The sequence below is a fragment of the Ochotona curzoniae genome, unplaced genomic scaffold (genome assembly GCF_017591425.1).
Source record: "Ochotona curzoniae isolate NIBS_2020 unplaced genomic scaffold, NIBS_Ocur_1.0 scaffold_4505, whole genome shotgun sequence".
In the NCBI taxonomy this organism is placed as follows: domain Eukaryota; kingdom Metazoa; phylum Chordata; class Mammalia; order Lagomorpha; family Ochotonidae; genus Ochotona; species Ochotona curzoniae.
This window is the reverse complement of record NW_024467118.1, coordinates 10855879-10880458: the sequence shown is the minus strand read 5'-3', so window position 1 is coordinate 10880458 and position 24580 is coordinate 10855879. Positions and strand designations below refer to the sequence as shown.

Genomic DNA, 24580 nt, shown 5'->3' with positions numbered 1-24580 from the left:
CGGGGTGGCAGGCTAAGTTCTCCCTGCGGCAAGCAGCGCCATGAGCAGCGCCTCGCAGACCAAGGCTACCACTGGGGGAAATCCGGGAACAGCCCTGCCGCTTCTGCAGTTGAGGATCACCATGTTGACCTAGTTAGCCACAAAACCTTGGCCACAAAGCCAAGTTCAGGGGAAAAAAAAAAGAGTGATTTGTTCTTTCTCTACAAATACTACCAGATGGGACAGCCCCACCACCCAGGCGAGGCCACTAAGCAACTGATATTCTAACACTTTTTTCCCCCAACTTGCATGAACATCAATGATCATTTGTATTTATTTTTTCAGCACTTTGTAGTTTATCTTCCATCTGCACAGTCATTCACATAGCTTAAAATTTAATTTAAAAGCTTTCAGTTTGTGCTTTCCCTGTTATATATTACTCAGCACACAAGCACGCCAGGGAGGGAAGACCACTTCTTCCAAATACCCAAAGGACGCTCCTTGAAGAACTCCTTCCCTTTGCCAGTCCACGGCGCGATACAGAGCAGACCTCGCCTTATACTCACACATGGTGAAGAACCGAGATTTCTGGCTTTAGGAGAAGCATTTAAGAGACTTACTGCCCTCTTTAAATACTTTAAAATAACATGTTCAGACTGATAACTACTGCTACTTATGTACAGAAACAATACCACCAAGGTCACATTGGAACATTTCTGGTTTCCTCTTACAAGGAGGCTCAGCAGCAACTTTATCTACGAATGTAAAATTTCTACGAAGCAGGTAAATTTCATCATTATTCTGTGAGATTATGTTTTTTTTTATTAAAAAAGTAAAATAAAAGAATTCAGTTGCATGTATAAACCACTACGTACAGCCAGAAAAATGGTTCAAATCCCTGGAAAACCAACCACAACAACAGCAACAAAGCAAAAGCTTTAATCCATTAATCTATTGGTGACTGACTTCAGGCAAGAACGAGAACATAGATCGAAAACACATTTCATAAAGCATAAAGGCACTACCCAAAGCAATAATATCTGTATGTGTCTACTTACAGCCTATATAGCTTCGAAGTCCCAAGAAACAGCAGCTCAGGAAACAGCTGAAGGTGGTTTCTGTTTAAACGCCTTTTGAGAAAACAAAACAAAGCTCATGTTACACAGAAGATACAGAACAATGAGACTGATTTGGTAGCGTCATGCCTCATCCTGTACTTCAGGGAAGAATGACAAGACATTGATGAGAACTGGAGCATTGCAAATCAAAAGTTGGTTACACCTTTCGCCACAGGATTCTTTAAAGCAATTTTCTATCAGGCTTACTCAGGTGATTCCTGGATTAGGTGATTCCTAAGTCTTCAAACTGTGCAGCACCGTTCATCCAGCATATAAACAATGATAAAAGATTTCATGACGCTGACTTGAGTCTAACGTGGCCAACTTTAAGATGAGGGAGAAAGGCCGCAGTAACTCATGTCAAAATAATTCATGTGCTTTCCCAGTGGCCTACATTTGTAGGCAAAGCATTATGGAGAAGTGAAAATTTCAATTTCACTGCGTTTTCATCTAGCTGGGGGGAAAATGTGACAGTGTTGGCATGCTTTGTCTCTAGAGGTAAAATCAGAAGAAAGTCAACAACATTCCAACTTTGAACCACAGCGCTCAACTCTTAACTGGATTGGAGGCTCAGCAGTATAATGAATAGTGTTAAAAATGATTTAAATATTTTAAACTGTTTGACTGATATTGGAATTCCTAAATGCTTTAGAGAAGAGCTTGATCGCAACTCTCACTCAATCTAAGACCTGATGCTATGGAACAAAGTCTCACAGATTATTAAATAAAGAGTGAGAAAAACAAATCTAACTCTGATGTAACAGACCTATCTCATATGTTGTGAGTGCGCAATTAAACAAGCAAGAAGAATGTGTCTGTCTCTGCTTTCTCAAATCTAAATAACACGATGGCAAGCTGATATAAATTACACACACATAATCACCTAGCTCGCAAGGAATAGAAGCAAATCCAGCAGCTCACATCACCTTGAAGAAACAGAGGTCTTTGCTCAGTCTTAGCGAAAAGTGTGATGAAAAGAGTGGATGTGTTTAAAGGGCAAGAATAGAATCAGCAATTTTAACTTTCCAGAAAGCAGATGAAAAGGAAAACCCTTCTAAGACTTAGGAATACTAAGAAAGACAACGATTGGCCTCGCTGAACCCTCAGCTTTGGGTTCTGGATATACTCAAGACCAGGCTACGGATATTCTTTCCCCTACAAAGAATGTAAGAAAAGGAGATCTGTATTAGGTGTGAAACTGAAGCAGCAGAAACTCAGAACTTCTTCCAATCCTCAAACACATGGCGAGTGATGGTAACCATACTTTTCATTACATAAACTCCTATTATGAAAAATTGGCCAGCTATACAAGCATTCTCAGCACTTCATAAAATGTGCACTAATAAAAACGTATGCCAAGCCAGTACGGGGGCAAATAGTAAAAATACTGGCAACAGGACAGATGTATGTACTTCCTGTTGATACTAATTTTTTATAAAAATAACACATAAGAAGGTTAAAGTGAAACCAAAAGTGTTTATTACATTATTCTCTGCTGAACATGATCCCAGGCAGTAACTGCGAATGCCTCCATTGCTCCATCTCAGTAAAGTACGGCTTAATTATGACTTTGTTATATGTGCCACGCAGTGAAGCAATTAAATGCATTTCACAGAGAGACCACAACAACTTTCCTAGGAAGGTAGCAACTTCTGGAAGAACTTTCCAATGTCCAAAGAGATAACCTCAATTTCTAAAACAATACAGGTGGGACTTCCAAACATCTGGGCCCAAGGCATCAGAACAACACTCCTCATCTGTGGTCCTCCAGGCACAATGGGCATTCCTCCTCGTGGAATGTGCCCCCATCTGCAGACAAAGCTTTCCCTTCTCCAGTGGTACTTAACACCCTCTGGGAACCCTCTCCTGATATTCCTACACTGAGCTAGGGGCTTCCCTTGGCTGTGTCCCCATAGCATCGGAAAAGCTACAGCCTCTCCCACTGAATTATGTTTATTCATGGACTGATCTCTTTCTTACTAGGCTATGAGCTCAAATATAAAGCCTACATTTTTGTATTCCCTCTCTTCTACTCCGGCACTTGGGTTTTGGACCACATCAAAAGGCAAAGGGAGCAGAGTGCTCTCACTGAACATTTCCTGGCTTTCCCTGGCACTTGGTAGATTCCTAGGAAATGCTGCCTAAGGAGACACTGACAACTCAGCAGGGACCAAGCACATGCATTTTCTATTAGGCCAACTTCCTTCCCTTAGGTTATATGCCACACTGGAGCCAACCGAAGCCCCTCCATCAAACCAGCTTTCATGTTCCTGAGACAGTAGCTACCTTCTTTCTCTTGCATCAGCCTTCTTGCCCTAACCCCAACCCCACACATTCTCAATATCACCTATTCATCCTTCTCAAAAAAATGCAGATACAGGAATGGCTTAGAGCTGTTACTAGCAACCTTGCCTACATCAGTATAATTTCAAACACTGCGAGAAAAAGACCATTTCAGAAGGGGTGCCTTCACTAACATTTCCAGTATTCTCATGTTCATAGTCACCACACCAGGGATTAGGCTTCTCCTGTGATGGTCACTGTTCCGAAAGCTAACAACTTCCCCAAGAATTGGCGCAAATCTGTTCTTCTGGAGGTCATTTAATAACTGTCATTACTAAATAATAATAATTTTAAAAGGTAAAATTCTTTTTAAAAAAGATTTATTTGGTTTTAAAACGTTTATTTGGAAGACAATCACACAAAAGGAGAGAGAAATGGCTGCAACTCAGCTAGAGCTGAGCTGATCTGAATGAAGCCAGGAGCTGGGAGCTTCGTCCAGGTCTCCCACCTGGATGCAGAGACCCAAGGACTTGCGCCATCCGGGGCTGCTTTCACAGGCCCTCAGAGGGAGCACTGCCTCTGGGAGAGCAGTTGGGGCACCAACCAGAGCCCATCTGGGATGCTGGCACTGGTACTGCAGGCTGAGGACTAGCCTGACAAACTTTTGAGCCAGTCCCGAAAAGTGATGTAGCTCTTAAAACTTCCTTTTCATCTATCTGTCTTTGGGGAAAAAAAATTCAGTTTTACGTAGTTCATTTGATACATATGTATGAATTAGTTGCCTGAAAAGAAAACATTAGATTTTATTTAAAGGTAAAACTGGGTTGGTGTTTCAAACTCCTTTAAAAAATATGAAACATCAAAGAAAAATACATGGAAACCTTTTCCTCTTAATTAAAATGGTTTATCATTCTTTCCACAAGTTATAATCTTAGTATGTCTAATCAAACATGATACATTTCTGTAAGATTAAAACAAGGAAGTATTACACCACAGAGGAGAGACAATGTAGAAATACACATCGAAAAACAAAAGTATCAGCATGCTTTTGGCTCCTGTTCTTTCTGCTATCAATGTTGATAAATGCACATACAAATACTAAAATAAAAAGGAAACTCTTTCAAAGTATTCAATCAGCTACCAAAGAGATTTTAATACAACAACCCAAACTTAAATTGTTACACTAAGGAACATTTTACACAATGTAGAATTCCTCTGAAGACTATGAAAAGGCATAGCAATTACTGAATAGTGCCTACAACCAGAGAAACAAAGAGTCACCTAGTGGCTTAAAGATGATGTTTGTAGCGTCATAGTAAGAATCCAAATAGGAAGGAATTGAAATTAAAATGATGGTCCCATAATAGGAAAACAGCACTGTGTGAATTCAGAAAGCCAGAGGAATTTTATGGCAACCAGCATAAATTAACCGGATCCAAGCAGCAGGTGAGTCCACCGTGATTTGTGAAGAGCAAGGACACTCAACTCTGCCAGGTGATCACCGAGACGTGATCCAGCTCCTCTGGCATCATCCTTGGGCGGAATATGGCCACGGCATCCCAGAACCATTCACGAATTCACCTGGTACTAATTTATTGTTTTAGAATAGTCTATAGTGTTTTTGTCTAATTTATCGCATCCTTAGGGGAAAGAGCGGGGATCTCTAAAATTGTTTGTTCCACAGTAGCAGCTATTTTTGAACATGACTTTCAGAGGGATGAATAATCTTAGGAGTCACATCGAACACCAACAGCCTCTAAAATGCTGATTCTTAAAACCTCAATGCAAAGGGCAGCCTGGGCATTACTGACAAGCACTGTTTCAAGTCATTATCCGCCAGCTGCTCCTGTGGATCTTCTCCTTTGTAAGAGGTTACAGTCTCTTACTTTTTGTACTTTTCCCTCAACTGTCTACAAATTTCTGCTCAATTCAAATAATTTGAAAATAATTCTATTAGAGTTAGAAAAAACAATGTCAACTTCATTCATATTTTGCCACCATGAAACATAATAATTCCTGTGTCTAAGATATGAAAACTGAAGTTTTGAAAGATGAAGGAGGTTTGGAGGGTGCAGCTCAAGTCACTGTTTGCAATGCTGGTTTCCCAGGGTGTCAGTTCCTATCCTTGCTGTTCTGTGTCCTAGGCAGCTTCCTGCTAATTCACCTGGCAACACTACAGATGGCAACTCCTGGCTTAGGTCTGGTGGACACCTGACTGCTGTTGGCACCTGGGGAGTGAACCAGGGAACGCAAGGTGAATGTGGTTCTTCCTCTCTCTTTCTCATGTCTCCCCCAGTGCTGTCATTCTTAATTTCAAATAAATAAATAAATCTGAATTAAAAAGATTTCACAATGGAATTAGAACCAATGTTCTCTGTTGCCACCCTTATGTAATGTGTTTGATTTTAGAAGTTGGCTTGTGAACGTTCGGAAGCCTTTTGGTCTGGTGTCCCTGAGACAACGAACAGCAGTGGAGAATATCAGAGGATAAAAAAAAGGAAAGAAGGAGAGAAAGAGAAAACAGGGCACCTGGATAATTCCCAGCCCACACTGTCTTGCCAGGAACGAAAGCAGCGGTGCACAGTCGGCGCCCCAGGACTATCCAGCTGCAGCAGAAAGACAGGTGCAGCACCAGGACAGCCCAGTCATTTCCTGTGAAGGTTAGAAAGCAATATTCCAGCTTTCATAACACCAAGCCAGCCCTGTTTTTCCTGGGCTTTCATGCTGCACACATTCGCACCAATATTCCTTCTGATCCACCAGCTATGCCTTGCTTGGGAAAAAAAAGAAGAAAGAAAAAAAGCAATATATATGAAGGTCATACAGAAAAGTCTTTTGCTGCATGCAAAGTTGTGAAAGTCAGTCTAGAAGACTATAATTCAAGCAGAAAAGTATCCAAAAGCAATGAAAGACAGAATTCAATGTAAAATATTTGACATTCGGCTGCTTCCACAAATACATTGTAACAGTGTAAACTAAACCACTCATTTCAGGGGAGATAGAAAGGACACAGCATCCAGCAAACACTATCACAAAGGACGGGCCAAAACAGATGTGGGAAAAATAAACAGCCTCACGGCTTCAGAATTTGTAAAACGGACCACAAAGAGCAAATGGGTCTTCTCACCACCGCTCTACTTTAGGCCCATAAAAAGCCAAAAACATTGCATGAGAAAGAGTCTCGCAGGAAACCTGTAATAATTCCCACGCATTAAAGCTCTCTACAACCACAGCCACGAATCATAATTTAAAACTGTCCTTGCTGTTTCTAAGTAGGTGAGAATAACTGACACTTAATATCAGATCATTTAGAGCATTTCTGTTTTATGAAGTGTGCATACTTGGCAGGCACTACAGAGCAGTAGTTGTAATTGAAAGAAAGACTGCAGGAAAATGAGCGCAGTGACTGGAAGCTTAGGTGGAAAGACACGGGAGAACAATGCTTTGGAAATGGACTTGCATTCTTCCTGGAGATTAGTACCGCTCCTGGGCCTTCCCATTAGGAAGAGGTGCATGGGACGTGCCTGCTGTAAACTCGTGGGATTAGTCAGAAGAGGGGTTCTCTACATCGCTGAAGAGCAGAGGATAAACAGCGTCTTCCTGCAGACCTGTTCCACAACATATTCTTTACTTGAACTCATGTGTAGCAACCGACAACAAAAGCCCAGGCCTGGCAGAGGTTCTCAGGCTCACCCTGACAACTTACGAATGCTTTACGGACACAGAGAGCATGAGTGAATTCAGAACCCCCTTTAACAGAGAAACAAATATGTTTTTTAGGTACTCTCTCACATGGCAGTATGACATATAACCTCTTTTTAAGACACATTGCATTTCTCTAAATTAAAATAAGAACTTTATATCAAATTTGAAAGAAATCTTCCAAACATGGCTCCATTATAACAATATTTTCAGGACTCTCTCTCTGTTCAAGTAAAACTGGTATCATGCCACAAGGCTAGGATGAAAACCATCATTCCCTACCCAAAGATTCTGAACTGGAAAACTTAGGAAATACGGATGGTAAAATAATTGATTTAGCCATTATTGGTTAAGAAAATGAACAGGGCACAAGCTTGTTTTTATCACATCTCCAATTTCTTTACTAAAAGTCTATCAGGCAGTTGTCATATTCATGCAAAGACAGGTATATCTACGGTTTTTTTCCCTTGATATGCTACTGGTTCTCATTAACACAATCTATACATACATGCATTTAGTTTTTGTACTTATCAAGTGAATAAAAACATAGCCTAACACGGATTACCTTAAAACATATCAAATGTATCCTCAGACTCTCGCATTTCTGTCAGGAAAGACTTTGCCAAAAGAGACGAGTTCACTACTGGAAACCTGACATGGCCTGGATCCCCAGCAAAGGCCATGAAGTGGGATTTAATGACTTCAGCATTTCCCAGAAACAAGCGAACAACTGCATTTTATACCAGCCCACGGCATTTCTGGGTCTCCATGTGACTTCTTCTAACACTCCAGGACTTCGTGCATCAGATGGGAAGCACTCAGAACTACTATTCTAAGTGGAGAATTTATTACAGATGTGCACAGATATCGTCTGTGAATACAAAATGGAAGTCAGAAGTCTATTGCATACATACTCTGAATGCTTACTACAGAGTATTTGTAGTTCATTTTCCCTCAACTGATTTTCTTTGAATTAGTCACTTAATCACACTAGGTTTCATTTGAACGTTTGGATTAAATAATAGGAGACTCACTGGCACCATCTGCACAAGGTGTGCATTGTCAAGACTGTTTTCACTGTGAAGAAACAGGAATTGCTGGCAGTGGGGTATACTACAAACCGATCACACCAGCTTGGTCTGAGAGCGTGTCACGGCAAACTGCCACAACAGGAAGCAATGTGTGCTCGTGGTGTGTAGGCAGGATTCAAATGTGTCCCTTCTGCAGTGACTCACGACCACATTCTGGTGATGACTGTGTCATCTGATGCTGTTTGCTACACAACAGAAAAGAGCGAAGAGAAACGGGGGAGAAAGGAGAGAGAGAGAATGAAAGGGGTAAAACAAAGAGAGGGAGAGAGAGCTCCAAAGAGAAAGGAAGAAAGGAGGAAGAGAGGGAGGAATGATTTTGACATCCATCTATCTATTAACATTTTCACTCAGAATTTTGTATTGCATTCCTGACTTGAAGTGGAGAACTAGTACTCTTTGATACCTGTAATTAATTTACTTAGTTGATATGGAGTTTCTTTACTCTCAGATGAGATTAAATTCAATTCGACAGCATGATCCTGTTCCTTCAACGCTGGACCAAGAGGCTGGCACTGTGTCCCTGACCCCTTGTTAAGCTGCCACTCAGAAAGCTTTGGACCCAGGTAATCTGCTTCAGATCTGTTTTCCTGCTAAAGCAGTAGGAGAGGCAGCGTAGGACTGCGTACCTGCTTGGGCCCATACCACTAAGAGGAACGCTAAGATGGAGTCGATGGCTCAGGCCTGGCTGCCGCAGCCGTCTGGAGAGAAAGCCAGCGCATGGAAGACCTCTGTTTCTGTCTTTCTCTCCCACACAAACACACACCCCTTCACTCCCTCTCCCCATGTTACTTTTTCAAATAAAACTGGAAGAAAGACATGAATGGTAGGGCCTAGTAACTCAGACACAAGTTCGAACATCTGCATCCGATACTGAAGTCCAAGGGTAGGAGTCCCCACTCCTCTGAGTCCAGCATCCAACTCAGGCAGATAGCAAGTGATGCTTCAACTAGCTGAGTCCCAGCAGCCCAGGTGGCAGACCTGAACTGAGTTACAGGCTCCAGGCCTTGGACCCTAAAAACATCCAAGGGCTTAACCATCAGAAGGGGAAGTTCTCCAGGGTATGCTTGCTCTCTCTCAGTCTCTCTCTCTCCCTGCCTCTCATATAAAACAAGTAAAATTTTTGATACTTAAAAAATGTTATTTGTATAAAGACCCAAATCTCCTTTCAGATTTCTCTTCATTTGATAGATCAAGGTAAAACTCCATCAACATAAGTTACTTCAAAGTATAGATAAAATGATTTATATTTTTAATTCTATCACTTCAAAGCAATTTAGTCATGAGCTACAAGTTAATAAAATGTAATGTTTTATTTTGCTTTGTTGTTCAAAGAGTGAAAATTAAATCAGGATCTGCCATACGAACAGCATTTAAAGCAGACCTCCATTCATATGCCTTTTCATAATTCAGAATTCCAAGTTGAATTTTTACATCTAATGTGCTTAAAATAAACTAAATTTACACCATAGATCATTCAAAGTGAATTCACTGATTTCATATTGTCTCTCACACTGTCTACCTGAGGTTTGTAAAAAAGCAGAGTTTATGGTGTTGATGACACTGACCAAAATAAGGCCACAGGCCACAAGAACTTACCTATGGAATCCTCTTGGGATTTTTAACTTTTTTTATTTTTAAAACACATACTGAACAAAAAGTAAAACAGTTTCCCAAAAACATGAATGCACCCTTTAACAAACCTGTTGTGCCTTTTAATGTATTTAAAAATAAATAAACAAATATTTGAAAAGTGTATCCACAATGTTCCTAAGAAATGGTTTTGAATTCCAGAGTCCCAAGGAGATGAATTGGCTGTCAGATAACAATGTGCTTCCATCAGATGGACTTGGCAGTTGTAAACAAAAGGAATTTTCTCAGCTTTTCCTCACAAATATGAAATATTTGCTCTTGGCTAACAGCTGGGGACATTTAAAGAAGTCCTGCATATATATTAGTTTTCAGTCAAAACTACAAACCCTGCTCCCATTCTGAGCAGAATAGAAGATTGTTGTGAGATGAACGGACATTCCCAGGGGAAGTAAAAGTCAAAAACTAGTACCTACTTACAACTCTAATCGAATTTCAGATCATAGAGCATCTGGTTAATAATTTTTAGGAAGAGCAAATTTATTCAAGATGAAAGTTCAAACAGTACTCTGAAATGGCTTAAAAAAAATAACAAGAAAGTTTGTTTTACTGTAGTGTTCCTAAAAATATTTTAAACTCCAATATAACCCAAACAGGATCTACATGAAAAGGAAAAAGACTTGCAAAGCTTTCAGTGTTGCAAAGCCTAAGTGTTTTCATCTGATGATCAGGCATTTTTCCTAAAAAACTCTTGACATTTAAGTGTAACTTTGATTATCTATTCCTCTTACCAGCCATTTAAATTAACTCTCTTTTAATGGATGGTTTAAAAATATTATCAGTTCCTCAGTAGAAGTCAACTATTCATGAAACCCTAAGAAGTTCAAGGAATAAACCTTGGGGTATATTTTTGTATATTTTGAGAAAGTGATATGAACCTAGAAAGTTTATAAAGAAATTCAATCAAATGGATATCTTCGTGTTGTTTCTCAAAAAACTCACCCCAAATACTGAATTCAAGTGTATTTTTAGTTCAACAATTTTATTCTCAATAATGTAATATGGATCGAAAGGCAGCTTTAACAATTAAAACAGACAAGTCTGCAGTTTACTGGAGATGGTTAAAATGTGGCCTGTTTACAAATACTCTGAATGTTAACAAGCCAGTTTTCTCCTTATGGACAACTGAGCTGAATTAACTGACGCCCTTTGGCCCAGTGAATCTCAATGGGTTTCACCTAAAATGGACCTCAGATTTCACTGTTTTAAATAAGAATTTAATTTTTTTTAACCTAAAATGACTTTTAATGCAGGCATGGAAAGTTATTAATATAATTATTCCTATTTTTCAAAGTTTTACTTGCCTTGGGAATGCAAAGCTACCAAATGTAAGTATTCAAGACAAACGAAACAGGGAATTCATACTTCAAATGACAAAGTCTATAACGTGTCCAAATTGCTGCAGACACAGCTCTTGCCTCTTGTAGGCACACAGCAGTAAACACGCACACACGTGGCCTCGAATAACATAAACCAATAAGCAAGTTATTGCATCTGAAAAAAAAATCTTAAGATCTACATTTAATCACCTTGAACAAAACAAGAACCAATGTTACATGACCACATTGTCTACAATGCTCTTATTTATATCTTTCACTTCTTTTTCAAGAAACATACAAATTTCAAAAGCTAATGAAATAAAACTCTGAGTAGTAATTATTAAACATTTTTGCCATGAGTGTGGCATACCAAAAAGCGATTCTTGATAAGAATTTAAAATGTTTCTTCAGATATCACCAGTGACACGCAAAGCAGTATCACCGAAATCAAAGAAACTACAGGTTTAGCAAAATTTTACTTTTCCCAAGATGCCATCAATGCGAAAAAACGCCACAGATCTTCCCATGTAACTGAACTATTTTTTATATCAAATGAAAAATAAGGACAACGTGCACACCTTGAAGAAAAATACGACTGTCAGGAAATGAACATTTCAGACACTGAATCTGTATCTTTGATTACAAGCTATTTTTACCCAGAAACTCTACTTGTTATGTAAACAGCCTAAAAACCACTTATTTGTCCTCTTTTTGTATGAACTTTCAAAACATGAGACACAAAACAGAAGAAAGGATCCTTAAAATTCAACTATTTTTTAAGTATGCACCTATATAATTATGCTAGTGCGGAATTAAAAATACTTACAGTCTTTCCAGTTCTTTAAGATCCTGGAACGCCCCTCTCTCAATGCTGCTAATCTTATTCTCCATAAGCTGCCTGAAAAGCAAAATACAACAGGCCTCTTAAAGTCACCACGCAGGAGCTGGGAAGGTTTCAATTCAGCAACTGGAAACTTGTAACCTCCTTCCCTTTACAAAGTTACGCTTTGCTCTGCTTTCAGATCCCTCCTCAACAAGAACGAGGGTAAGTTGCACAGAAAATGCTGGTGCCGTCTCCACAACTCAGGATTCCACTTCCAGGGAGAACCCACGCTTCCCTATCTTTGATAACTGGTTTTTAGTACACTGATTTTCCACTGAGTTAGTTCTTCACTAAGAATCAATATACAGTTACTTATCCCAGGCTAAGCTGTTCTGAGTCAGGGGTTATGCACTGGCAATGGGAAGTAACCATGTGGCCAAAATGTTTGCTAAGAGGCGAACAATGAGCCCACAATCGGAAGTAGATGACCTTGAGATATAAATATTTACAAGTCTGAAGTTTAAAACAATTGTACAGATCACTTTCAAGCGACAGTTTCACTCACAGATAACTTAGCCCACCAAGCAAAGAACTAATCATATCCAAGAATGTTCTAAAGGCTACAGTAAAATCTAAACAATGTAGCCTAAAATAGATCAGTGTACTTTCACAGATAAATGTTTTTCCACCGAAAATCACTGTAAAGGTATGGCGCAGGAGTTTAATCTTAGTAATCCTATCTGTTCTTTGCCTCACAGACTCTGAACTGTTCTATATTAAAAATAACAAAAGTCATAGGCTTAGCTTTTTTCTAGCTAGTCTTCCAATGTTAAAATTACTGAACATCTCCAATTACATATTCATATCATGAATGCAATTACATTTTATACATATACTCAATGTGTAACAGATTCTAGAACATTTCTGTAATTCTGTTTCTATAATACAGACCTCATCCTACAGTTTCAAATTTTAACTAAAACATGTATTGCAATTATAAATGAAAGTAAAGGTAACCAAGACATAAAACACAATTCTGTTTTGCCATGAGAACAGTTTTAAAAACTGAGGTCTGACTATATATTTATGAATTTATAGATCAAACATGCAGAGGAAGAGCAAACTTACAGAACTCTTAGGTGTCTAAGACCAGCAAAGTCTGTCTTCGTGATCCGTGTGATGTTATTTCCGTTCAAATCCCTATGAGGAAGGCAGAACATGAAAGTTTCATTTCGTTTTTGTCAATATCTGATTAACTAAGCAAGCTGGAACTTTCCCCAAATGGAGCTCACTTTAAAATTCAAAGTACATGGGGCAGAGAAGGAGACACACTTTCGAAGATTGCATTTTGCCTGAAAGCTTGCTGGCTTCTGACAGGGACATGGAGTTGTTTTGTTTCCATGGAAAGTTCTGTCGTACTAGTACGGAAGAGCTTTGAATGTACTGTATTAATAAAAATGTGATATTCCATTTTTTTTCATTCACTATTCTCGGTAGAAAAACCCGCACAAAGTTCACTTCAAGAGGTTTAAAACACAGTTTTCTCCTCCTATTTAGGAGGAAATTTCTAAGATTCTGAACACTGACCTGACCTAGCATGGTGGCTGAACTTCTGAAGGCAAGGAAAAAACTTAGAATGCCATCAAAAAGAAATGTACTTCAAAGACCCTGCAATTCTAGGCTTCTCCCTTCCAACAAGTCTGTGTCAGCAGGAAAGCTAAACTCATTTGCAGCGAAGGGAACCCCACCGGGCAGGGAAAGTGGAGACCACTCGGACGGGCCACAGTGGAGCTGGGACTCAGGCCCCGACACTTGCGTCCAGATTTCAACACCATTTGGTCGAAATGCCCTTTTCTGGCATCTCAGGTCAAGATCTAAAACTCGTCCTGGTTCCAATCAGTTCAAGTAAAAACAGGTTTCACTGCAGTTTGAATATTCTTCTATCTTTGCCTTTAAGACCTCAGCTTGGCAGTCTGCAGAAGGAGCTTGCTCAGTGCAGGACAGAGCAGCTTCCCAAGCCAGCGCAAGTCTTTCCTGGGAACTCCGGGACACTGTGTCCTAGGGATTCTCGTTGAGGACCTGCAATTCGGCAGCCTTTGCCTTTTCTCCCTTCACCCTGGAGCACCTTTCACTTTGGTTAAGATCTGTTAGTGTTTAAACTTTACACGGTTCTACACAGCATGAAGTGACAAACGCCAAAGTGGAATTCCTCATTACCCCCTCCGTCTCTCTCTCTCTCTAATCCACTGCTCCAGCCCCACTTGGAGCCAAGAGCCATTACGTTGGTATTAAAATTATTGGACTCTTTTACTGAGGATGTGTTACACCAAGAACCAGGGACAAAGATGGTGTTCACGTGACAGCCGTCGTCGTAGGGGCCCCCCACTCGTCCAGTGGAGAGGCAGGGTGGGAATGAGGGGTACCCCCAGTCTAGGGAGCTGAGGAACCTCGGGCCTTCTAACCGACGACTAGAGAAATGGGCTTGTTAAGATGGGAGACTCCGGCTCCGGTAGCTTGCGTCGGCAAGGACCTGCAGGTCTTGGGGCGCCCTCGCTGAGGCCGCAAACCCCACGGCTCCGGGTGGAAGAGGCCGCAGAAGCCGAATCCCGGCACCGTGGCCCCAGCGGGGCGTCCACGGAGTCCACGCGCGACCGCGGAAGCGGAGCGCGCCCAGGACGCCCCAGCGGGCGCGGCCCGCGGCCTTGGCGCTCACAAAGAGAATGGCTTCCACGCTCGGCTTCCCTCAACTCGGGAAGCTCCCAGGCAGGAGCGCGTCCGCACCGGCTGCGCCTTGACTGCTTCATCAGACCCTCGCGGCACGGGGAGGCGGGGAGGCGTGCGGGCAGCCGAGCGCGACGGCCGGGAGGTGGGGAGCCGCCGGCAGAGCGCGCAAACAGCGCCACGGAGGCGGCCGAGGGCTCGGGGCCCGCCGGGGAGGGCCAGGCTCGGCCGACTCCCGCCGGAAAGACGGAGCCGACTCGGCTGCAGGGACGGGACGCGGTCCCCGGTCCTTCGGGAAGAGCACCTCAGGCCTCGCCGCCGCTCCGGGGAGGCGGGGGGCAGGGCAGACTCGCGTGGGGGAGCTACACGACCTGCCGCGGTCCAGGGACACCCTGCCCTCCTGCTCTGTGAGAAACAGCTCCCCGGCGTCCCCGTGACCCCTTTCTGCCCCCTCACGTCGTCCCGAAGAAGGCGAAACGACGCCAGGGGCCGGAACTTTTTCTCTTTGCAAGCCCCCGCCATCCCCCTCCTCGCCAGCCCTGGCGACGGGAAGAGAGACACGGCCCTGACACCAACCTGCGAGTGTTGGCAACCGCCAAGTGACCGCTTTGGGGGTGGGGAGGGGGAGTCTGGGGCAACAAAGTCGCGTCTCCCTGCCCGCAGGCATCCCAGAGTACCTGTCCCCCGCCTCCCTGCTCCCCAGCAGGAGAAAACGCGGCGGCCCGCGAGGAGTGGCTAGGCGCCGGCCGGAGGCGGGGAGGGGGAGGCAGCGCCGAGCGCCGCTGCCAGCGGACCCGCCCCTCCCCGGGCACAGCCCCTCCCCGGGCAGTGCCCTCCCGGAGAGCCCACCCCCGCGGCGCGCGTGCCGGTGGGGCTGCCCGAGGCACCGCTCCGGCGCCGCCCGCTCGGTGCCACTCGTCTCCGCCGCGGAGGGAGCGTGACCCCGATGGGGAGGGAGGAGCGGGGAGGGCGCATACTCACAGTCGCTCGGTGTTGCGGGGGATGTTCCTGGGTACGCTGCGCAGCGCCAGCCCGTGACAGTCCACCGTGCTGCCGGAGCAGGAGCACTGTGCGGGGCACGCCTGTGGCGCCACGCCGCTCAGGATCGCCAGCACGAACCCCAGCGACAGGGGCAGCGTCTGCCAGCCAACGGCGCGCATCTTCCCCCCGCCGCCTCCTCGCCAGCCGACGCCAGGGGGTTCTCTGTAGCTCGCTGCTCCAAAGAGGGATCCGCGCGCGGTCGGAGGCCCAGCGCCCAGGGCAGGGACTAGCAACCCAAAGTGCCCAGGAAAATGTGCGCAAAATAATACGGAGCAGTAAGAATACTCAGGGCGGTAGAGCCGAAGGAGGCACACGCCTCCCACCACCCTCCTCTAGCAGGGCAGGCGCTCCTGAAGCAACTTCACGTCCTGATCATCAGAAGGGGTCCTTGGCCAAAGCTGCAAAGAGACCCCGAGGGCAGCGCAAGGGTGAGCACGCGTCTTTCGTCTCCTAAGGTAGATCAAGTTGTCGACAAGAGCGTCAGGGCTTCCACCGTCTGGGCAAAGGCAGGGGCCAGTGGCACAGGGGAAGGTGGGGGGCGGAGAGTGCTCTGATCCCACGCAGCCCTCCGCAAAATCCAATTCCACTTGGGAGGATACAAGGCAGAGGAGCTGAGCTCAGTAGAAATGGTGGCCACGGTCAAAGTGGGCTCCCTGAAGCTAGAAGGCGCCGAAGCCCTGTGGGCCCGGAGCGAAGCGCGCCGGGCGACTGGGCATGGCGCGCCGGGGCGCACTGAGCGGACGCGCAGCCCGGGGGGCGCAGGCGGGCACACACTCACAGGGCCTCTCCCCCGCCCGCGGCTCCGCCGCAGCCCGGAGCCGTCCTCGCGGTCTCCCGACAGCCGAGGACCGGGTGCAAATGCACATGCACTTCGCCGAAGGGTGTCTCAGCAATCCCGCCTCCCGCCCGGCGTCCTTGGCGACGCTCTGCACCAGGGCCTGCCCCGAGGTCACGCAGAAAAAGACAAAAGGGCAGTCGATCGCTGCAGCGGGGCAGAAATATCCACCGGTCGGCACCCCCAGCAGGGGAAATCCAAGAGGCCAAGTTGAGGACGAAAGCTCCCGCTAAGATCTAGTGGGGACTGGCTGGAGCGGGACTTGCCTCCCGGCAGGCCGATAGAAACCAAAAGGCAAAGACCAAGGTGGAAGTGTCCGCGACCCGGCTCCTGCTGAGGTGTCTCGGAGGATGGCTTAGGGGGGCGGCGGGCGAGCGGGATCCGGGACTCCGTGGAGAGCCCGGGAGACAGCTCAGCGGCGGCGGTGAGTGCGCGCGTGTGGCAGCTCCTGTGGTCTCCAGGCTACGCCGCAGCTCCAAGGCAGACACCTGATGGCCAAGGTGGAAAAGACGACGGGCGGCTCCCGGCGGACGCAGCAGCTCAACACCCGCCCACCAGTAGATCCTCCTTCTCCAAGTGCAGGAACTTTTCCCAGGTTTTGAATCGCGTCCCCCACAGCCAGGGCAGGAGTCCGTCCGCCCGCCTTCGTCGCGACGCCTCCCGGCTCCGACTGCCGCACCTGACTCGCCGGCCGCAGTTCCGCAGCCCGTGCTTCCGCAGCCCCTTCCCCTCTCCCGACTGCCCTCGCTGCTTTCCGGGCCTCGTCCTCGGGGGAGGGAGGTGAGGGAGAGGGAAGGCGGCGACCGGGAGCGGGCACTCGGTGGCTCAGCGGCTCCGGAGTCCCTGGCAAGTGTCTGAACAATAGGACGGACGCGGCAGCCTGAGTCTCGCCGGGCTGCGGGGAGGTGGGCTGTGGCTGTAACTGGAGTTGTCCGCTCCGGACGCCTGGCAGTGGGGGTTGGAGGGGGGCAGCCAAGCAGAATCCCGGCCCGCGCCTCTGGAGCGGGCTGCAGACCCCCGGGACGCTCCCCTTTCTGCTCAGCACTCTCGCCGCGCCCGGAAAGCTCGGCAGCTCCGGCCTGCGCCCGGGAGCCTCGGCGCTCCCATCACTCGCCGCCTCCACCGCCTGCTTAAGCCACCGTGTGCGGCAGCCCCCGTCGTCCCCCGCCGCCAACCTCCGCCGTCCAGGAGCTCCCCAAATAAATAACCCCAACTCCGAAGTTGAGCCTGCGAGCGCCTTATATAGCCGCCCGAGCGCCCACCCCCGGCCCCGCCCCGCGCGCCCGGGCCCGCCCCCTGGCCGCGCGCTCCGAGCCCGCACCTCGCCGGGGAGAGGTGAGGCCGGGGCTGCCAGCGCCTGGCGGAGGCGGCGGCGGGCGGCGCGCGCTCCCGTGCGCCCCGGCTCGCGCCCTCGCTCCCACGCCCGGGCAAAGTTTGCCCCGGGGAAGGAGGTTCCCGGGTTCTCCGCCCCCAGCTCCTTGGCCCCGGCGGTGACCCTGGCTCGGACGCGGCGGTTCGCAACGGGACTGTGGGGAGAGGGCGGCTTTGAACGCGGCTCTTAAATAGCGCTGCCTGCGCCTCCGCTGCAGCTTTAGCCACGCGCTCCTAAGGGAGCTGCCGAGCGCTTGCAACGCAGCAACACACACAGATTATGATTTAAAATTAAAAAAAAAAATTTAAAAAAGGAATCCTACCGAAATAGATCTGCCTGCGCGCGCGCGCACACACACACACACACACACACACACACACACACACTCGTGTATTTGGGGGAGCTTAAAAGTTCAGAGTTTCTGCAAGTTGGAAATGGTGTTTGGCCTCCAAGCCGTCCAAGTCTGTTTAACCCTTTGTTTGTAATCACACTTTGAACACCGCCAGGCTCAGGCGAGGCTTCAGCCATACCCAGCCATTGCTCAAACTCAGAGAGCTCGAATGTCTCTGCCATTTTACTCTCTCCTAAAAAGAGTAGCAGGGGGAAAAATAAACCCAAGATAACGTATATTCTACCAGAAGGTTTCCTTTAGTCCAGGGCAGCTCTGTATATTTTTTTCTGCATTGTCTTTTGTGAGAGAATTTCCTTGTTTCTTCTTGTCTCCTGAGTGTGGTGTCCCTCTGGCAATGGTTAATGTTCTCCTGCTCACCGCAGCTTTGAAAGGACTTCTAAAATGAGTCTTCTCTCTAGCTTGAACTTAAACTCCTCGCGTGGTCACATTCCACCTTCAGGAAGCTTTCAGGGGGCCCTGGGGAAGCCCAGAGCCTCCTGTTCTTCTCCCAGTGTGGTCATTATTTCTGTGGTTATCTGTTGCTCCTGAAAAGACACCTGTCCAGTTCCTCTCGGTATATACAGCATCCAGCAAATACCCCTGGTATACAGTAGGTGCCCTGAGAGCCACAGCCTTCAGCTCAAACAGTAATCAGCCTGAAACAACACCATCATTCCTACTTACATTTTCTTTTATGTTCTTTTATAATGGCTGGTTCTCTCTGCGTTGCTTTGCTTGATTTGGCTAAAGCAAAGTCCTGAGAACCTTTGGGAAGACAGGGCACTTTACAATAGTAACAGAATTGGAACTCTCAGGATGTCTTGTAGATTTACGATGCACTATTTTTTTTTTCACAACTTCAAAATAGTTGCCACTTAGGGACTCCTTTGTCCTTCTGGCTTTAGTTTTAGGTCTGCTGTGTAATCCACTTCCTTCAGAAGTCACAATTCATTCCTTGTACGCAAAGTGAGACAAGGAACAACCTGAGGAAGGACCCTTCTCCTCTGTCGAGTTTCTTTCCAGCAAACTACATGATGAACGTGCACTAATTTGGCTCATTTTAAAACTTGAGTGCTTTGTTGGCAGGTGGCAAGATGTGTTTGTGCACCACTTGACCACCACATGGACTCATCCTTGCCTTAACTGCGACGGTATACCCTGCAGTCCGGATATTCCAAATAATAGTGATATCGTCACACAAATGAAATTCTTAAATAAGAATTCAAATTTGCGTCTCTGTCCGGCTCACTTTCCATCCTGTGTAGAAGTAAGGAGCTGAAAATAACATTCATAGCAACATGCCTATAAAAACATGTTTTTTAAATTTGGTGCTAATTTAAATATGAAGATATGCCTTATGGATCTCATTAACAAAAAAGGAAGAATGCAACTAATTCCTGAGAAGCATGGCACGACAATTTTTGTGTGTCATCAACTTTGAGATTAATAAAGGAAGGTTGCTAAAGTGACCATGTTTCTAACTTTTAAAAATATTACATTATTTCTTCAGTATCAGTGCAAGATGTTGTGGAAGGCCTTGGGTACTTCAAACACATTTACTTCTATAACTTGCTCTTTCTAGGTTATTTTATGACTATTTAGCTTTTATTCTCTGCATGCCACAGACCCTGAAGGCAGCGGTCTGTGGTGCTGCTTGTCACCACATGAGGTCTCCATAAATCCTGACCTGCATTCCGCAGAACTGCGATCCGACATGTCAGCTTTTATCAAGTCCACCATTCTCCTGATTAAAAAGAAAAAAATCACTTTGTTAGAATAATTTTGAAACAACTTTCATTCTTGAAGACCTATGTTAGTTAGCACATAGGTAGGTGGGCAGATAGGAAGAGTGGCAGAGAGGGAAGGGGAGAGAACGAAGAGTGTTTCTGATTTTAGGCTGGAGGTGAAGTTGGGGCATATGTGGAACAAAGAGTTGATGAATAGGGAATAAACACGAGTGAGAACTGTAGTTTTTTTTTTTTTGAAATAGAGATCTATAGCAGCATTGATCAAATTCACATAAGTGAGCAGTTTCGCACTTAACTGTTAGTATTTTCCGTGGCTGCCAAATGTGTTCACTGCGACTATCAAACTTTTCTTACAATATCATGTTTGAAATTTTAGATGTGGAATCCCAATCTAATTAATAATCATAGAGATTACGATTTAATTCAAGTTTCATTACAGCCAGTTAAATGCCCAGCTCTTTCACAGAGTTAAACCACGGTGCAAATCCTGATGTCCGCTACTGTATTCTTAAACAGGAGAAGATGCTGGGTTTGAGCCAGGACACAGCTGAGGCAAAGCACCTTAGCTCTCTGGTCTCACACCTGTTGGTTCTCCCTCACCCCACTGTCTTAGGTCCCGTGAAGCTCTTGAAGGTCAGGCGATCCACCGCTGCTCCGGAAGCTGTTCAAGTGTCTGGGTACTCGGTGTTCATGGGAACAGGGGTCCACAGCATAGTTCCCTCAGGACATGAAACCCCGACCCACTTCTGGAGATAGCTTCCACGGGGAGATGATTCTCTAAATCGGTCACTCTTAGAATGTGGTCCCTAGACCAGCAACATCAGCCTCACAACAGATCATGGCTGGAAATGGAAAGTTTCCAGGGCCTATTTCATACCCACAGGATGAGACGTTCTGAAGCAGGAACCAGAAGTGTGTTCAGAAAAGCCCTCACGCGGTTTGGATGCATACTGAAGGCTGAGCAGCACTGCTCTGGAGCAATTCTGTGGTTGCTTCTGAGCTGGCTGGTGTAGAGAACGCAGCGGCAACTGAAGGCACCTGCTTCAGGTTCCCATGTGGGGGGGACTTCACAGCTGCGCATTCCTAATGACCTCTAGGGGGCACCAGAATGTTTTCATGTCCAGCAACACAAAGGCAAGCACGATCTCTTAATTTCATTTTCCAAGGAAATGGCCTTCAGAAATGGGTAGAGATCATCAGCAGCCTGTGGAATTATTATAGCTCAGCCAAAATATATCTGTAAGATTTTTTTTGTGATTTAACATGAAAGATTTGAGAATAATTCTTAGTTTTCATAGTCGTTATGAAAATTAAGAGCTATCAGTCCAACAGTACAGACACAGATTTCAAAGCTTATGCAATAAAGGCTAATGCTACTGTATCATTATTTTATTATTAACTTTCTAAGGATTTTTAAATATTGCATTGTGACAGCAGACATTTGAACTGCTGATAGGATCAACAATGTCCACACTGAGCCATAGGAGGGTTTAGGATGAGAACTACGTTTTAGGAGTACAAGCAAAACTGTACTCACAGTGGTCCGTCTCTCCAGTTCTGCAGTGCTATGAGTGAAAGACTAAACATAGGTACACAACATGATCAGTGAGCCAGACTACTCCTTTGGAGGGCTGAGGTTGTGTTTTCCACTGCTGCAGATTGTTGGTTGTGTGGGTGAAATTAAAACAAATCTTTCTCAACTTGTATCCATTGCAAAGTGGGAACTTTTGGTTTACTTTTGATATGTCACTTAGATTTTCTGACCTTAGCTGTTCCCTCCTGGGGGAATTAGACTAGTTAAACTATCAATCATTCATGACTGTTAGTGATGCTAAATTTTCTAAGTAACGTCTGTATAAAGATCATTAGGGTAGTCAACTTGTGTGTTGTAATTTTCACCATAATCTTGTGAGCTAGACTATTTTATTCTTCAAAAAGGAAGCTAAAACTTGCAAGAACTGACTCAGTTGACTATGTTCACAGAGCTGCCAGCTATCAAAGAAGGAACTAGAATTCCAGTTCACACCAAACTTGTTTTACAAATACCAAACTATTGTTCCTCTCAAATTTTATGATTTCAGTGTATTATGCAATAGATTTTTGTATGCTTGCATAATTAAGAAAAAATGTAGTGAAATGAACTACTTTAACATGATATTTGATGGAAATGCATCAAACAAAACAGTTTCTACACAACAGAGGATATAATTAGTAGAAGAATTAACAAACCACAGGAATTGAGAGCAACATTGGCAAAATATGCATCTGACAAGGCGTTAATATTAAAATAAAAAGAAATCTAAACTCCAAACCTCCATGTCAAATAATCAGATTTTAAGTATGGCAAGTTTTCTAGGAGAAGACATCACAAAGCCAAAGCCAAATGAGAAAGGCTCAGTATCACTGATCAGCAAAAACACGATGTGCACCAATATCATTATGAGATCACAGATTGGGGAGTTTCTGTATTTTTATATTCATTTCAACCATACTCATAACAGCCAAAAAAAAAGATTCAATGTAAATGTTTATCGGTAGAAGAATATGTAAAAAAAAAAAAGTGACGGATATACGCACACAATGGATGCTACTCAATTATTGAAAATTAATGAAATTATATTATTTGTGGCAATAGTGCTGAACCTGCAGGAGATTAGATGACACAAAGAAATTCCAGTATAAAAGTATAAATACCATATGGCCTCTTTTGTTTGTGGAATTGAAAGTATTTGTTCGTTTGGAAGATGAAGGTAGAATGCTGCTTAGCCACCCCCGGCAAGGGAGGCAGGGGGATGGAAGCAGAACACCAGGCAGTAAGGTAAACGCAAGAAGGCTGCTCTTCTAATCAACACTAGGGTATCTGCAGGTGGTGAGGATGGTGCTGTGTATTACTGTAACCAAGAAGGATCTTTGTGTTGTCTCAACAGAAAGAAATGATAAATGTTTGAAACAGATAAACTCCCCCTGCTCTGAACATTGCACAGTGTACATGTGGATTGAATTTTTACAGAGTGCCCCATAAGCATGTACAATATTTATGTAACAGTTAAAATGTAAAAATAAACGGAACAGTGGTAACCCAGGCCTGGAAAGAAGAGAGAAGATGGGATTATGGAGGGCCACTGATTGACTCCTACAAAGCGACAGTTAAAAGGAAGAATATATTTTGATGTTCTCTAGCACTGCAGTGACAATATTTAGCAATATTATTATGAATATTTCAAACTAATAAGAGGATTCTAAAGCTTCTCACAAGAAAAGCGATATATGTGTTAAATGCAATTGAATCAATATGTAGTGTGTACCCATGAATGAAAATATCACAGTCTACTGCGCCACATGAGTAGGACAATTATGTGTCAAAGCAGAGTGTAAAAAAGAGAATAGCATTTCAATATTAAATTTTAAGATTCTTGAGAAAGAACAAAAGGGAAGATACTTGTAAGAGAAACACAGTGGGAAAATAAAGCAAAAATAGTCAATACCCACTGATGTAGATTAAAAACCAGGTTAGCACTTAAAGGGGAAGTGTACAACACAAATTGTCATATTTTTATGGAATTAAATTGAATTTTCAAGAACTTAACCATGGATGAAAAGAAAGTATAACTGTAAAGAGTTTGAAATTGCCTTTAATCATCTGGCTCTAATGTTCCTCCAGGGTTGGAATACTAGAAAAAAAAAATCCTTGTGTTACAGGGGAGGGAAGCACTGGGTGCCCCACACTCCTTTTGCTGGGCTAGGAAAGGTTGAACTTCCTTCTACAAAGTCATAAGATCAGGCTAAAATTATAAAGCTATTTGCTATTGTGTGACATCAATTCAGGATAAATGTTTTCAAATCCTAAAGCTAAATATATTTTACATAAAAATCAATTCTAATGAATAGAGGTTGTTCACAACCACTATCGGAAAAAGTTAATTCAGACTGAGTACCTGCCTAGTGGTTAGAAAGCCATTTTCTGATGCAGAAAGTACCCTTAGTTCTTTATTGTAGGAGTTGACCTAGCCATGGGTCCAGAGCGGCAGCCTAGTGGCTAAAGTCTTCGCGTTGCATGCCTGGGATGCCATAAGGGCATCAGTTTGTGTCCCGGTGGCAATCATTCCAGTCCAGATCCCTGCTTGTGGCCTGGGAAAATGAGGACCCTGCACCCACTTGGGAGACCCAGATGAAGCTCCTGGCTCCAGGCTTAGGCTCGACTCAGCTCTGGCCCTTGAGGTAATTTGGGGAGTGAATCAGTGGGTGGGAGATCTGCCTCTCTGTCTCTTCTGCTCTCTATATCTGACCTTCCAATTAAAATGAATAAATCTTCCAAAAAAAAAAAAAAGAATTGACCTAGCCAGTGAGGTGGCTACTCTTCCACCTATAATTACAATAGCCCATTAAGGAAGTAGTTTGTGCCATGGCTGCTCTGTTTCCCATCCAGCTCCTTGCACATGTCCTTGGAAACCAACAGAAGATGACTCAAGTCCTTTTGCCCTTGCACCCGTGTGGAAGATGTGGAGGAGGC

General features: G+C 44.7%; 1 protein-coding gene across 6 annotated transcripts in view; it reads right to left on the bottom strand.

The window, feature by feature from the left end:
- Window positions 1–23036, bottom strand: part of SLIT2 (slit guidance ligand 2) — a 330053-nt gene extending 307017 nt beyond the window's left edge. For 3 of the 6 annotated variants that reach the window (XM_040966491.1, XM_040966489.1, XM_040966492.1), the window contains exons 1-4: window positions 15665–17772; window positions 13091–13162; window positions 11966–12037; window positions 1038–1109 (exon numbers count right to left, since the gene is read on the bottom strand). In XM_040966491.1, coding sequence (XP_040822425.1) covers window positions 1038–1109; window positions 11966–12037; window positions 13091–13162; window positions 15665–15843 — 395 coding nt within the window. In that variant the 5' untranslated portion in view covers window positions 15844–17772. Of the gene's footprint in view, window positions 1–1037; window positions 1110–11965; window positions 12038–13090; window positions 13163–15664; window positions 17773–23029 lie in introns of those variants that run through there. The other 3 variants (XM_040966487.1, XM_040966488.1, XM_040966490.1) reach the window with 2 other exon arrangements.
- Between the last annotated feature and the right edge of the window lie 1544 nt (window positions 23037–24580).